We start from the raw sequence: 14,832 nt of genomic DNA on the forward strand, positions 1-14,832 counted from the left end.
GGACTTATCACTTTGTATCACAAACCTGCACAAGTTCAAGGCTAGATCATTCCAGGTGCATGGGTATAATTTGTGCTGTAAAGTTGGAACTCTAACCCATATAACATAAAAAGCTTTAGTTGTAATAGTAATAATTACAACTAATTCAATAATGTAATTCAATAAGGAAATGGACACCAAAAACTGGAACAATTATTTAGATTTTAATGCTCATCTCTCACCGAGGATGAATTTACTTTGTTACTGATATTGTAGCTCTAGTTTTGTATTTCCAGCCATGGTGTGATAGTCACTGACATACTTGTTAATTTTCACAATGTGATAGTTATCAAATACCTGTCTAAAGATGCTTTAATGCATGAATGATTGACATTTACGGGTCTAGAAAAGACATTTCAGGGTGAATTGTGATATGATTGCACGGCCCAATGTCATTTACAGCAGAGTGCTCAATAGGACCCTTGAGAACTGATCTGCTGAAGTCACATCAAAGTGTGCATTTATCTGCCTAAATTGCCATTCATAATGATACTATTTGAAAGGGAATTTTAAAGGTGTAGACTTCTAGAATTATATTAAATATGAATTTGGACAAATAAATTAAATCACCACCAGGAGAACAACTGGGTCATTGTGAGTTTAATCTAATTTAAAAAAAAAAAATCTACAAATACACTATTATAATAAAAATATGCATGAACAATGCATGATCTTTTTTTCATTACTGTTTCAATATAGTTTTAAATGTAGGCTGAATTAAAAAAAAAAAAAAAAAAAAAATGGACTGTTCTAAAATACTATAATGACAAATCAGGTACTCATTTCAGTTCAAGAAGGGAGGGTAGTGTAACAGGTGCTTTACAAATCCCAAGTTGTGAATCAAAGTAAAGCAAAAAATCTGTACATGTGTAATATTTAAAACAAAAAACATGGAACAAGTGGTAAGCTAACTAGTGTAATTTCAATAATGCCTTAAATTACTCTTGTAAAGCACTGTTTGTGTCTCAGCTGTTCTGGCCAGAGAAACAGTTTGGCATACAAATGATGCTGAACAGTGGATTTCAAATACAATGTTCACAAGTGCACTGTCTAATTCAATGTGATACAGGATTAAAATCAGACTAAATATTTAAATATCACTTCTGAATTAAGAAAATTATAATTTAAATGAAGGCGTGTTTACACACACCACCAATTAGATCAATTGAATAAAACATTATGTTCTGTATGACTTTAAATTCATCTTTCAGGGCCTACTAGGAACAAGACTTACACTGAATTGCCTATACTTGCTTTGCAGTGTTCATTCCAGTCCTACACAAAGACTTGAATGAGATACTGTATCCTGCATAAAACAAGGAGTTGTATCGATCACGATATACAGCAGAATGGCTCGATTGTGCCTTTTAGTATTCAGAGCACACGAAAGCAAGTATTACCACAGCAGGCCACGTCAGTTTTAAACAAAGATTCCCTTCTTTTCAGAGGTCTCTTGGGGTGACATTGGTATTGAGTCCAAGACCTGGTGGTGTACGTTGTGTTTAAAATGCCACCATAGCACTAACAGGACTCGCAATGTGAAAATTAAAACAGGAAATTCCCAGCAGCACAGCTAAAATAAATATTTGTATTAATTGTTATAAAACAAGTGTGCTCAACGGTAAACTACCAAACAAACTAATTCTTGGACACAGTAATTTATAACACTAGCTATGCTGACGCTCCAGTTTTCTGTTTTACTTTAGCCTCAGTTGAGTGTCTAATTTGTATGTAGCCACTCAAGAGACCCCTAGTGGCCATGGTGGTAACTAAACATTCACAGTTGTGATACTCTGATTTTCCCAAAAAGTTTGGCCTTGCAGAGTCCCTGAAATTGCTCTGCCCATTGTAACTTTTCATATTTAACAGAAAAAATGCACATGTACTTTTTCATGGTGACCCCCCCCCCCCCCCCCCCCAAAAAAAAAACGTTTGAATTGAATGGATCAAATGGGGTGATTATTACACCCTTGTATTTTCTGTACATGACTCGCCAATATAAATTCCACTTGGGCTAGGTGATTCAGTATTGAAGTTCTTTGTCATATTTCCAGATAAAGCCATTATGACAACAGGGTAGACTGAAAGGGTGTATCTCACATATCAAAGAAGAGGTTTTCTACAAAAAACCTGTCCAACAAAAGATTTTTTTTTTTTGTTAAAACAATTTGAAACACTTACCATACTAATAACATAAGAAAGTTTACAAACGAGAGGAGGCCATTCGGCCCATCTTGCTCGTTTGGTTGTTAGTAGCTTATTGATCCCCAAATCTCATCAAGCAGCTTCTTGAAGGATCCCAGGGTGTCAGCTTCAACAACATTACTGGGGAGTTGATTCCTGACCCTCACAATTCTCTGTGTAAAAAAGTGCCTACTATTTTCTATTCTGAATGCCCCTTTGTCTAAACTCCATTTGTGACCCCTGGTCCTTGTTTCAAGCTGAAAAAGTTCCTTGGCTCAACACTGTCAATACCTTTTAGAATTTTGAATGCTTGAATTAGAGGAGAGGATCACCAGGTCCTATATTTTGCATTTGTGCTGTAACAAACTTCCTTAGTACTCCTACTAGACACATAGATCATATGTATATACTGAATATATAAGCAAACATTAAGTTTTTTGGAATCAGCAAATAAGTTACAGCGTAAAAGAGGGATTTAAAGGGACCTGAGGCGTACGCTTAGCCCAAAGGCGTTTATTGGAAGTCTAGAACATGAAAGTGATACAAGAACCATATGAGCACAGAACACGTTAAACAGTACAACAGCAAACACTATCAACACTTGCAAAGCTGAAGCACACAATGCATAAAGTGTAAATTGGTTTAACCAGCAATTGCCAATAAAAGGCAAGTAGATCAGGTTAATTAAAATATAATTTAACCAGTTCAGTTGGTAGCAGAGAATGGTTAATTATAATCTAACCACAGTTCAATCTTCTTCATGAAAAACAAAACAAATCCAAAAAGAAAGTTTCATGAAATACTCCAAAAAAATCAAGAATCCAGTGGAAAAACAAAAAAACGGCCATTCAAGAAAAACTGCAAATAAAAAAATGAAACAAAAAGGTTTAATCTCACCCAGATGTTGTTTGCAATCCACTGTGTAGAGGTCTTTCCTTCAAAGACCTTTAAACCATGTAGTTTTAAGTCCAGACAAAATGGTATTCCTCATCAAAACAAGGATCCAAAACAGCGCAAGAAAAGTCACAAAATAACCAAGGAAAAAAAAAAAAAAAAAAAACACAATACAGAGAAAAGAAAGCTAGTTAGCTTGACTGTGCACGTAACAAAATCTAAACACAGCAGAAGATTTTGACTCGATTAGCAAAATAAAATACTGCTGAACAAATGAATAAAAATGCCTTTAAAACGCAGACTAACAAAATGAAACCCCTCATCCACCAAAAGTTCTAATAAAAATAAGAACGACGATAGAGAAAATGCGCCCCTGTTACCTGGCTGGTTCTCGTTTTTGAACTGGCCGGCAGAGAGCATAGGGTAATAAGCCCCGCCCCCAACTACGGACAGCCAAAAGGGTAAAAAATGAAGAACATACCAAGGAAAAAATGCATAGCACACCTAGCAAACTTCTACAAACCAGTACACTATAAAAAAAACAGTTAAAGCACAGTTTCAAAATATTGAATTTTTTTATGCATTTAAATCAATGCCTGGAAAAAAAAAATAGGCAATCTTAATAAAAAAGTCACAGAACAAATTTGAAAACTTTAAATTTGAATATCAGAAATCGAGCTGCCCTGGCCAGGCTTACTGCTATTCATTTAAGAATAAAGCAGAGGCTGCGCTTATTGCAGCACATATGGGGCGGTTGTCACAGTGCGTGTTACTTGTTTGTTCATACGCATAAAGTTTAGAATTGTTGCTCGCATAATTAAAACCTGATTTATCAATCCTGTGTAAGGTACTCTTATGCATGTTTCTAAATAATATATGTTAATACATCTCAATGCCACTAAAGTTGCTCACTTGTGGAAATTTGAATTTAAAACTCTCCTATATTGCCATATATGGTAAATGTAGCCGTCTGTCACAGCTCCGTTTCAGAGGAGGAGGTGGAGCTAGACAGTGATTGGATAATGACCCCTAATTTTGGTGAGTACCAAACCATTTCTGCTCATACTCAGGTAGGAGGCTAATGATAAAATGTATGTGAACCCCTGATTATAATCTCTCATTATAATCATCGCTTATTATAAAAAACAAGAAATGCAGTTAACAGTCTGAAAAGTTGACATTTAAAAAATTCATGTAATCAATGCTAACACAAAAAGGACAGATTCTCCTCACTCTCTTAATTAACCTTTAATCAGTCAAACAGTGTAATAGAATGCCCTTAACGCCGGTCATTTCATGAAATGCAATGAAACTTTTAGGCATTTCATGTAATAACCGAGTGGAAGTCGTTTCACAAAATGACTGAAAACCTTTAAATCAATCAAATACTGTAATATAATGCCTATAACAGCAGTCATTTTGTAAAAATGCCTAAAATATTTAGGCATTTTGCAAAATGACTGAGTAATACAGTCACAGTGAATCAGACATTTCATGAAATGCCTGAAAGTTTTAAGCATTTCGTGAAGTGCCGCAAGTTCCCACTGTCGCCAACAGGAGGCGCACATGGTGGGCTGGGATCGAGTCCGCCATAATAATAATAATATATTTATTTGTATATAGCGCCTTTCATACTGGACCACCATCACAAAGCGCTTTACAGAGGTAGGCTGTGAACCGTGCATTATATGCAGAGTCACTTACAATAGGACACTGATTTTACATCTGCGCATGTTTCCGCAGTTCTGCACAGAATCACGGAGATGCGCGTTCATCAAGGGCTGCTGCAAGACATCACTCAGCTCCCACTGATGAATCACAGAGACAATGTGGAGATCACGAGTGATAATCGTAATGCAAATAACCACTAAAACTACTGCTGCGCTGCTTCCTTGTTATCATAAGAACACAAAGGTTACAAACGACAGGAGGACATTCAGCCCATCGTGCTCACTTGGTTGTTAGTACTGTAGCTTATTGTTCCCAGGCCCATAACAGAGCTGACATTTTACCGAGGTCAAATTTAGGTTTCAAGCTATAGCTTGCAGTATTTACTATTCAACCTCAAAATCTATGTTACACGGCAAACCAACAGGGAAAATTAAGGAGGATTTTGTACTTTACCAGAATTTTTACATGCGCTTCAGCATTGATGATGCAAAAAAAAAAAAAAAAAAAAAAAAGCAATCGAGGACACGACCTCGGTATCCAGTTACAGCCATAATTGTTCCTAGAATCTCTAGGCTGTTTCTTAAAGAATCCCAGGGTGTCAGCTTCAACAACTGAGTTGGTTCCAGACTCCCACAATTTACTGTGCAAGAAAGTGCCTCCTATATTCTGTACTAAATACCCTTTTATCATATCTCCACACACTTTTGTTTATTTATTACCTTAAAATAAGTACAACATAAATAAATGTGCCTGGCAATATATATATATATATATATATATATATATATATATATATATATATATATATATATAAGATATATATATAATATATATAAAAAAAAACAGGGTGTACATGTTCATATTGTGACATATTGTCCATCATCTGGGACAACAAATTTTGCTGTTATACTTTGAGCGTCAGGAAAAGTACTTTTTATTTATTTATTTATGCTGTGTTCGTTCTGTTGCTAGAAAACACTCTGAGTATATTTCTAGAGAGCCACGCGAGTTTGGGAAAACTGGATTGCGGAAGTCTAGCACCTACTGTACACGCAGGCATTTTAAAAAGTGTTTATGTCCCACCCCTATCATTTCTGATTGGCTAGCTGTGGAAAACGCTGATCTTCTATTGGATTAGGTTACAAAGAAACCTACAAATGGCTGCCAAGAGAGCCTGGCAATGCACAGACTAATCTTTTAAATGTAAGGTATTATTTACGTTTTTTGTAATTAAGCAATAAAGGTCACTCTGGACATCAGGACTTAAAGGATGTATTGCAGTAAGAATACCTCTGTTAAAAAGGGAAATTAGACTAAAATGCTAAAATATGCACAAGAACACATAAATCGGACTATGGAACAATGGTCAAAGGTGCTTTGGACTGTTGATGGATGGACAGCAACACCTGTGCCTTCTGCCACTTCTGTTGTCAATTCAGCGCTTGTCTTCTTTCTAGTAAAGGAGGAGCGGAGAGGGCGAGAGGCGGTGTAGGGAGACACGAGGGATTTGTAGGTAGGAGGGGGCAATGTGGTGAAGAGAGCAGTAGACAAGAGCAAGAGTCATCAATTGAATGCAAGCAGGGATAGGTAGCCAGTGGAGGGTGTGAAGCAGAATGCTAGCATGAGAGTAGTGAGGTTGGGAGAATACAAGATGCACAGCAGAATTTTGAATGAGCTGAAGGGGGCGGATAGCTGAAGCAGGGAGACCAGGAAGGAGAGAGTTAGAGTAGTCCAATCTGGAGAGTAAAAGAGCTTGGACCAGGAGTTTGGTGGAATAAGTAGTAAGAAAATGATGGATTCGGTAGATGTTACTAAGAAAAAAAGAAACAGCAAGTGTGTGTCAGGGAAGATGTGAGAGGAGAGGAAGGGGTTGCTGAAGCGCTGAGTCCACCTATTCTGACCATGGGTTAGGGGATTCATTTTAAATTAATCCGCTACCATATGAATATACATATGCCATACATATAAGGTAAATGCATTGGAATAATCTATTAGTTATGTTGTTGCTGAATCGTTGGGATTCTTTAAGACCTAACTTGACAGTTTTGAGATCAGTCTGCTGCTTGTTTTTGGATGAATGTAGCCTCCTCTCGTTCTTAGTATTCTTATTTTTGTTCTTACGGCTGTGTGCTGTTGTGTGCTAATAGATTATTAAGGGTTGGGATTTCTGATGGGACCAACCAGTCATTAGGATTTGTTACCTGAATTCCAGAAATATAAAAGCAGAGGTAGTGATTGCTGAAGTCATTTTGATGTTTAGTGTAGTAAGATGTTTCCTATTCCCGCTGGTAGCAAAATCTTTTCCCTGTGGTACACCAGCATACAGGTTACGGAATTAAATTCATGTGAAGCATAAAGATGTTTTCTTTTTTTTGTTTTGTACTATATGTTACTTACCAAAAATTGAAACAGTTATCGGTCAAGGAAATAAATGAACTATTTTTCCTCACCTAGCTTGACACTCTGCGTTAAGAAATAATCTTTATTGTTGGTTGGGATATATTTTATTGATTATCTAGTCCAACAGTATATACTACAGTTATCTGATACAAGGCTAAATAATCGTTTGCCATACTTATTTAATTTATTATGAATACAACAAAATGATAAAAGAAAAACACACTTCTCCTGCAGCAATCAGATTAAATGCACTGGTAAACAATATAGGGAAATATACATATTAACATATTAATTTCAATCTCATCAGTAAACACATCTTTGTTCTATATTATAGTGCTATGATAAACTGTAATATTTATAATCCTCTCATATCATGTTTTTTTTGGGATACTTTTTTCATCAAAAGTGAAAGGCAGACTTCACCTCTTTCACCTACTTCTCAACATCCTTTCTGAGTGTTCATCTGCTATACCAAACCAGTTGAAGTTGCCGATGTAAACCCTGGAGGTGAATGAGCGGCCAACCTGGCAACGTTGCCTGGACTCTTAGGGTACATCACCACAAGAGGTCACTGAAGTGCTATGAGGTGAACTATCCTGACCATTTTCCAGCCTTATGCAGCAGGTCTGTGTTGAGGGTCCTGTGGGTCCCCAGCCAAGAACAGCAATTTGGTGTGAACAGGATTCAAACCATGGTCACATAAATCCAAGTAGAATTACTCATATTTTGTTTTGTATTTGCTCTTATTAGGACTGAAGTCATTGTATTTTGTATCTTGCTCTTAATTGTACTGCAATTCTTGATATGTATTTTTTGTATACAACTGTAAGTCACCCTGGGTAACGGCGTCTGCTAAGAATTAAAATTATTATTATTATATTATTATTATATTATTATTATTATTATTATAATAATAATAATAATAATAATAGTCATCCTTAAGGATATTATCTTCAAGTGATGCTCATCCTTTTTAGACAGCTTTTTTGGTCTTCCAGTCCTGGGTTTGTCAATTACAGATGATGTTTCTCTGTACTTGCTGCTTATGCTTCAGGTACCACACCATCAAAATCTACTTCACTTAATGTTTTTCCTTCATTATGCAAGTCAAGGTTGTTATAATAGTAGAACATGCTAGTGGGGGATTTGAGTAAATTGTTGATACTCATAATGCATCAGAGTAGAAAAATGCAACATGTCTAAGACTTTTGCACAGCAGTGCGTGTGAATACAGTGCCTATAGAAAGTCCTTGAACTTTTTTCACATTTTGTTGTGTCAGTGCCTCAGAGTTTAATGCATTAAATGAGGATATTTTTCCACTTATCTACACACCATACTCCACACTGTTAAGGGGAAAACAGTTTTTTTATTGAGAAAAAAATTATATATTAAAAATATAAAACTGAAAGATCATAATTGGATAAGTCTCCACCCCCCTGAGTTTATTGGGATATGTCTCTACCAACTTTGTACACCTAAATTTGGCAATATTTGACCATTCTTCTTTACAAAACTGTCAAGATCTGTCAAGTTCCTTGGGAAGTGTTGATGGACAGCAATCTTCAAGCCATGCCATAAATTTTCGATTGGATTTAGGATGGGGCTCTGACTGGGCCACTCAAGGACATTTATCTTTTTGGTCCTTAGCCACTCCAGTGTAGCTTTGGCTGTGTGCTTTGGGTCGTTGTCATGCTGAAAGGTGAACTTCCGTCCCAGTTTCAGCTTTCTTGCAAAGGGCAGCACGTTTTCCTCAAGGACTTCTCTGTACTTTGCTCCATTAATTTTCCCTTTTATCCTGACAAGTGCCCCAGTCCCTGCCAGTGAGAAACATCCCCATAACATGATGCTGCCACCTCCATGCTTCACAGTAGGGATGGTGTTCTTTGGGTACGCTTTACATTTAGGCCAAAAAATTCCGTTTTAATTTCGTCAGACCACAACAAAACTTTTTGCCACATGACTACAGAATCTCCTTAGTGTTTTCTTGCATACTTCAAATGGGATTCAAGGTGGGCTTTCTTGATTAATGGCTTCCTTCTTGTCACCCTACCATACAGGCCAGATTCGTGGAGTGCTTGGGATATTGTTCACATGCACTTTGACCAGTCTTGGCCATAAAAGCTTGTAGCTCTTGCAAAGTTGACATTGGCCTCTTGGTAGCCTTTCTGATCAGTCTCCTTCTTGCTCTGTCATCCAGTTTGGAGGAACGGCCTGATCTAGGCAGGGTCTTGGTGGTGCCATACACCTTCCACTTCTTAACAATCATCTTGACCATGCTCCAAGGGATATTCAAGGCCTTTGATATTTTTTTATACCCATCCCCTGATCTGTACCTTTCAACAACTTTGTAACCCTAATTATCCCTTTAATTGGGTTGAGTTAACTAGGGGGGCAATAACTTTTTCACACCTGAAGATTGCATGTTTGATTACCTTGCACATCAAACCTGATCTCAGGCACAGTTTATACCTTACATATATACTTCAAGCCCACTTAATGTCACTTCAAAAGGAGGCGAGCATAAATTGTGACAATAAGCAGAGTTGACATCATCAATAACCTAACAAACCAAACAACCATGTACAAATGTATCCGATTGAAGTTTTTTTTTTTCATACTTTCCTGTATGCATTCTTTTGGTTGTAGAAGCCACTTGAGCGTTGTGATAGGCACTCAAAATTGCATTCCTGCATTCAATTACTCTCAAAATATATAATTGAGAGTTTGGTTTTTTTTTTATTTCCTTTCTCGGGTAGAGCAATTATTTCAGTCTTCGTGGCTATGTTTAAATCTTTTTGTTTCTGATACTTTTTTCATTTTAATATGCAATAGTCAAAAAACACACTTATACATAATAAAATAACACATGTGTGTACTATTATGTACATTTCACAGCCTGTATTGTTTTCATGTCAAAAGCAGTTCTGATTGAAAAATAATAGAATACCATAATAAGATCCTTCCACACAGCTACAGACTTCAGGTGATTTCCAGCAATTATAACGCAACAACAAAAAAAAGAGAATAATTGCAGAGAAAACTGCAATTATTATGATTGCTTTATAACACTTACTCAGCAGTTGTTGAATATATTTTGTGAAATGCAAACTAGTTGATACTGTTTCTTCATTTGCAGCAAAAATATTGAGATCAACATAGGGCTTAAAATCTGTGAGCACTGTTCACCTTGATGTATTTATTTTTGTAATAATTATTCAAGAATGAAATTATCTTTCATTGATGATGACTGTAATAAAGTGTAGTAATCAAATAAACATTCCTTTTGAGTTATGATTTGTTCTTTCTCAAGGTGGTCATTTTTAGATTTGATGCTGTATAAAGATGTTATGTAACAAAGTAGATACCACACCTCTGCTGATCATCAGAATTTAAAGCACAATTTAGAATACAACAAAGAATCAACACAGGAATAATATTTATTGGTGTCCATAAAAATCACTTACATTTATCATTTACTACAGATAAATAACCTGCTCTACCAGAAGGACCTCTGTATATGGTTTATATTGCTCACAGAGCAATGTACTGTAGATTACTAGGAAAGGTCTTTTCCTATTCACACAGCGCCAAGTTCTTTGATTGCAGTTTTGCAAGATGATCTGAAATGCCTGCTTCTATCTTATCACACTGAGCAAGGCAGGCCTGAAACAAACAAAAAAAAAAAAAACCTAAAATTATAAAATACTCATTTAAAAATCGTTCATTAAGATAATAATGTAGATGCATTAACACGTGGAAAAAGAAGAAATTAATAATAATAATACAAAATGTAGATGTGCAGGAATGTAGGGATAAAACCAACCAAAAAAAAAGCCTTGTAACCTTTTCTTGTACCTGAAAACGATTAGTTCTTCTTATGAAATCCAGGAATGTAAATCAGGAGCAGAGCAGGGCAGTCAATGGGGAAGAAATGCAATACTGTAACACTATCAGCTTTTAAAGAAATGTCCCATTATTGAAATTAACAGAAAAGTGTACAAATTGTATATAGTTGGTTTGACATTCCCACCTTTCAGTTTATTTATTTATGTGCTTGCCTTAGTTATGTGTGTACTTTATAGAAGAGAGGAAGAACACATCTGAGCACAATATCTATCTAATAACTCACCTGAACAGTTTTAATCAAAGCTTTCTTCTTCATTCTGCAGTCACTAAAATTTTCAGGCAAACTCTAAAAACATGGGAGATTCAATATTTATTTTAATTTGGCGTTCATTGTTATTCCTGGCAATTAAACATATTATAAACAATTTCTGTTATGGGAATTTCTTGTTTTCTTGTGTTAACATTTGATGGCCCATTTTCAAATAGCCAGTGGCTTTAAATGAACCACTCCATACTGTACGTTCAACTTATAGGCACAGTAACATCAACTAAGGTGTTTGTCACATCAAATAAGTTTAACATCTTAAAATGCAGTTTTGATCTTTCTTTGTCAATGTTTGTTTTCTTTTACTATAATGTAACAATATTCACCTACCATGGCATCCATCTGTTCAAGGATTTTCATAAACTGTTCAGCTGCCACCTTAACTCGCTGATCTAGCCTGTTTAAAGCTTCAGCCTGAAGGTGCTTTGCTAAGAAACCCTGTGACACACCAGTAAAATGCAAACCAATTAATCAATGTTGATCAAGCTATTGTACATGCACATATCCACCTGGCTATTAATTCCCTATCTTGTTTCTGGTCATTTTTATTACAGAGACTAAGAATTGATTTTTTGCTCACCTCAATAGAAGTGAACTTGGTTGCACTATTTCTTATAATTATGACCGAACTTTGTTAACTTTTCTTTGCATTGTGTTGGTAATAAACATGTACAAACTAGTCAAAAACTGTACAAACCTTGTATTAAATGTATGACATTTGTTTTATTAGGGGCTGTCCACAATGATCATAATTTTCTGAAATGGCGCAGCTTGCTCAGGGGAACTAAAACACCACCTCAACTCGAGGGAACTCTCAAATGAGAATAGGTATATAGGTGCATTTTACAGACCCCATTTTGATTACCCAATGGTTCATGGATTGACAGAACCTAAACCTGGCCAAGCTCTCAGAACAATCTGCACAAACCAAATACAAAACTTACTAGGGGTGGCGTGATTGTTTGTGTTTGATGAATTATTTTGCTTTGTTTACATGATATGTTGTAATGTAATGTTCACTTGTACTGTGATACAGTACGGGACCACAAGCCCAGCACAGCTCATTGTAGTTCACCAATTGGTTCCTGAATGAAGATTAAAAATGTGTTTTATAGTTAGTATGAATAAATACTAATTATAAGAACAAAGATTGTCTTCTGTTACTGTTTCATTACACCTCTGATACTTACATTCTTTAAACCTGTTAGCTCACCATCAACTTTTTCCAGTTTCTTGGACGTCTGATCTACTGACTTCTCTAGATCCTTCAATATCCTCAGTTCTGCCTCTTCCTCCGGGCTATTCTGTTGTCAAGAATGAAAATAAATATACTTTCTTTGTATTAAAAGCACAACAATAAAATAATTATATATATAATAATAACAAAACAGAAACCAGAATTCAACCACACTTTGCATTATACAGTGCTGGCAAAAGGTTGCATGCATGCTGTGTAGTGACCACTTTTAAGTGAACAACAACACAAGTGTCGTTTCTGAATATGACAACAGAATTTTATAACACATTCCACGCACAGAATTATCAAAATCTGTTCTCAACATTTACATAGCCTTCAGTAGCTTAGCCAATCAGTTGCTCCTTTTATGGAAAACAAGGTCACCACTGGTGGTCAGATTTGAGCGAGAACTCTTGCAAAAGTAGATCACCATAAACCAGATAAAAATAACCTCTTAAGATAATAAATTAGTTTTCTGTAAAAATGTTAATCATTTTAATGTTATACAACTAGTAAGTAGCAACGTCATCATTACACTGCTCTTACATGCAACTAAATTGTTTAGTGATTTTTAGAATATTACAGTTGTTTTACGTATTTATATATAGAAAATATGAGCATATACACTTTGCACTTTTCATTATCTGCTGCATTATTTAATTGTGTATATTGTCAACTTCCTTTAGACACACAAGCAAAATTAAGGTATTGCTGTGCTTTATAAGGACTGTTACAGACCTCTCTATACTCATTTCATACTGGTAAGCGGGATTAACTTTATATAGTACTTACCCTTTTTCCAATCATCATGACTTTACAACCTTGTTTCACACCAAAACTTGATAAAGGCTGTTCCATCTCCCTTAGAGACTTGCCTTGTGGATAAGAGGAAAACATGGCTGTATTTACTGATGTAAACTGGTTCTAACTTAAGTAGACTTTGTTATTTAAGTAGTTCCCAACACAGTAAACATAAAAAAATACAAATTAGCCCTTTAATGCACTGCCTGCAATGAAAGCCTGAATATGTTTTATTAAATTGTATTTCTTTAATTAAAGTAGTTTTTTTAAATTATTATTATTGCATATTGTTTTTTAAAACAGGGCTTGGAAATGTGTAACTTATTGCTGCCATCTAGTGAATACCGCTAGGACGTACACCTTTGTACAGTGCAGCTTACCTTTAAAGATAAGTTTTTGTGATGTAAGAGGTACGCCAGTGACCTGAGCAATAGCTTCCGCCAAATCATTCAGTAGTGGCTCATTACTCTCTCGTCCTCTCACTTCGATGTTATGTTTGGTGGTTCCTGAAACCAGAAGACGGGTATTAATTATGTGTATGCAAACAGAGATGTCTGTCTATTTCTACTAGAACGCTAATAATTGTAGAATTGCTTTGCTCTTCTGCTAAGCAAACTTTTCTGATGCCAAACAAACTGATAAACACATTTGCATCATTCTAAAACGGCTTGTGTAGGCTATACCCGAACTATTCTAGTCAGTTAGTTTCTCCATTTTACCCCAACAAGTGTACTGAAAATGAACTGTATGAAAATTATTTGTATGTCAGATTAAAAAAATTGGAGTTCTTACATAGAATCATATATATATATATATATATATATATATATAATATATATATATATATATATATAGACACACACACACACACACACACACCGGGCAGAATATAGAAAATGGAAAATTTATCAGATATAAATACTTCCCTTTTTTTCGGGGGAAAGTGGGAAGCAAAGAAACGCAGTGTTTGTTGACCTACATTTTATGCCACCGTCAGCCACACAAGAAAATGATCCATAGTTTCCCTTTACCAACGTAATAACAGTCTACACAACCCAGTGTTTTTAAACAAGGCTCAAAAAATAAAACAATACCATGTGCAACTGTCAATGTCACTGCGTTTTCAGCCATGTCTGCGGAAGGTGTGCGCAAACATTCAGACACTTCCTCTGCAGACAGGAAGCCCACAACCCCTACCCATCAAATGTTGTTTTACACACATTTTAGTCTATAACTTTGTGTGAACTACTGTACCATTATTTCCACACAATATATGTGTACATCCATATTGTTGCTGTTATTAATACAACGATAAAAGCTGTTTCATTGGTAGAGATGCAAATACATGTTGTTCCGCTGATAAAAACCAGCGTTAAAATTAAAAGCACAATACTACAATACAATTTAAAATTACAAATTAGAAACATGTATATA

General features: G+C 35.6%; 1 protein-coding gene across 1 annotated transcript; it reads right to left on the reverse strand.

Moving 5' to 3' along the window:
- Window positions 1–10,608: 10,608 nt before the first annotated feature.
- LOC121314510 (BAG family molecular chaperone regulator 1-like) lies at window positions 10,609–14,562 on the reverse strand. Its single transcript, XM_041247869.1, has 7 exons — window positions 14,493–14,562; window positions 13,779–13,904; window positions 13,390–13,472; window positions 12,551–12,664; window positions 11,691–11,798; window positions 11,319–11,381; window positions 10,609–10,852 (listed from the first exon to the last, which is right to left on the reverse strand). Exons 1-7 carry the CDS (start codon window positions 14,527–14,529, stop codon window positions 10,763–10,765), a joined length of 621 nt encoding a protein of 206 aa, XP_041103803.1. The 5' UTR covers window positions 14,530–14,562; the 3' UTR covers window positions 10,609–10,762.
- Between the last annotated feature and the right edge of the window lie 270 nt (window positions 14,563–14,832).

This window comes from Polyodon spathula, chromosome 4 (genome assembly GCF_017654505.1).
Source record: "Polyodon spathula isolate WHYD16114869_AA chromosome 4, ASM1765450v1, whole genome shotgun sequence".
Lineage (NCBI taxonomy): Eukaryota > Metazoa > Chordata > Actinopteri > Acipenseriformes > Polyodontidae > Polyodon > Polyodon spathula.

Bases quoted from the DNA above. Each gene is read 5' to 3' on its own strand.
- LOC121314510 (XM_041247869.1), bottom strand. From the start codon at position 14,529: ATGGCTGAAAACGCAGTGACATTGACAGTTGCACATG. The intron at 13,905-14,492 runs GTATTGTTTTAT...TTCTGGTTTCAG, and splicing joins GACATTGACAGTTGCACATG to GAACCACCAAACATAACATC. The intron at 12,665-13,389 runs GTAAGTACTATA...TCTTGACAACAG, and splicing joins TCATGATGATTGGAAAAAGG to AATAGCCCGGAGGAAGAGGC.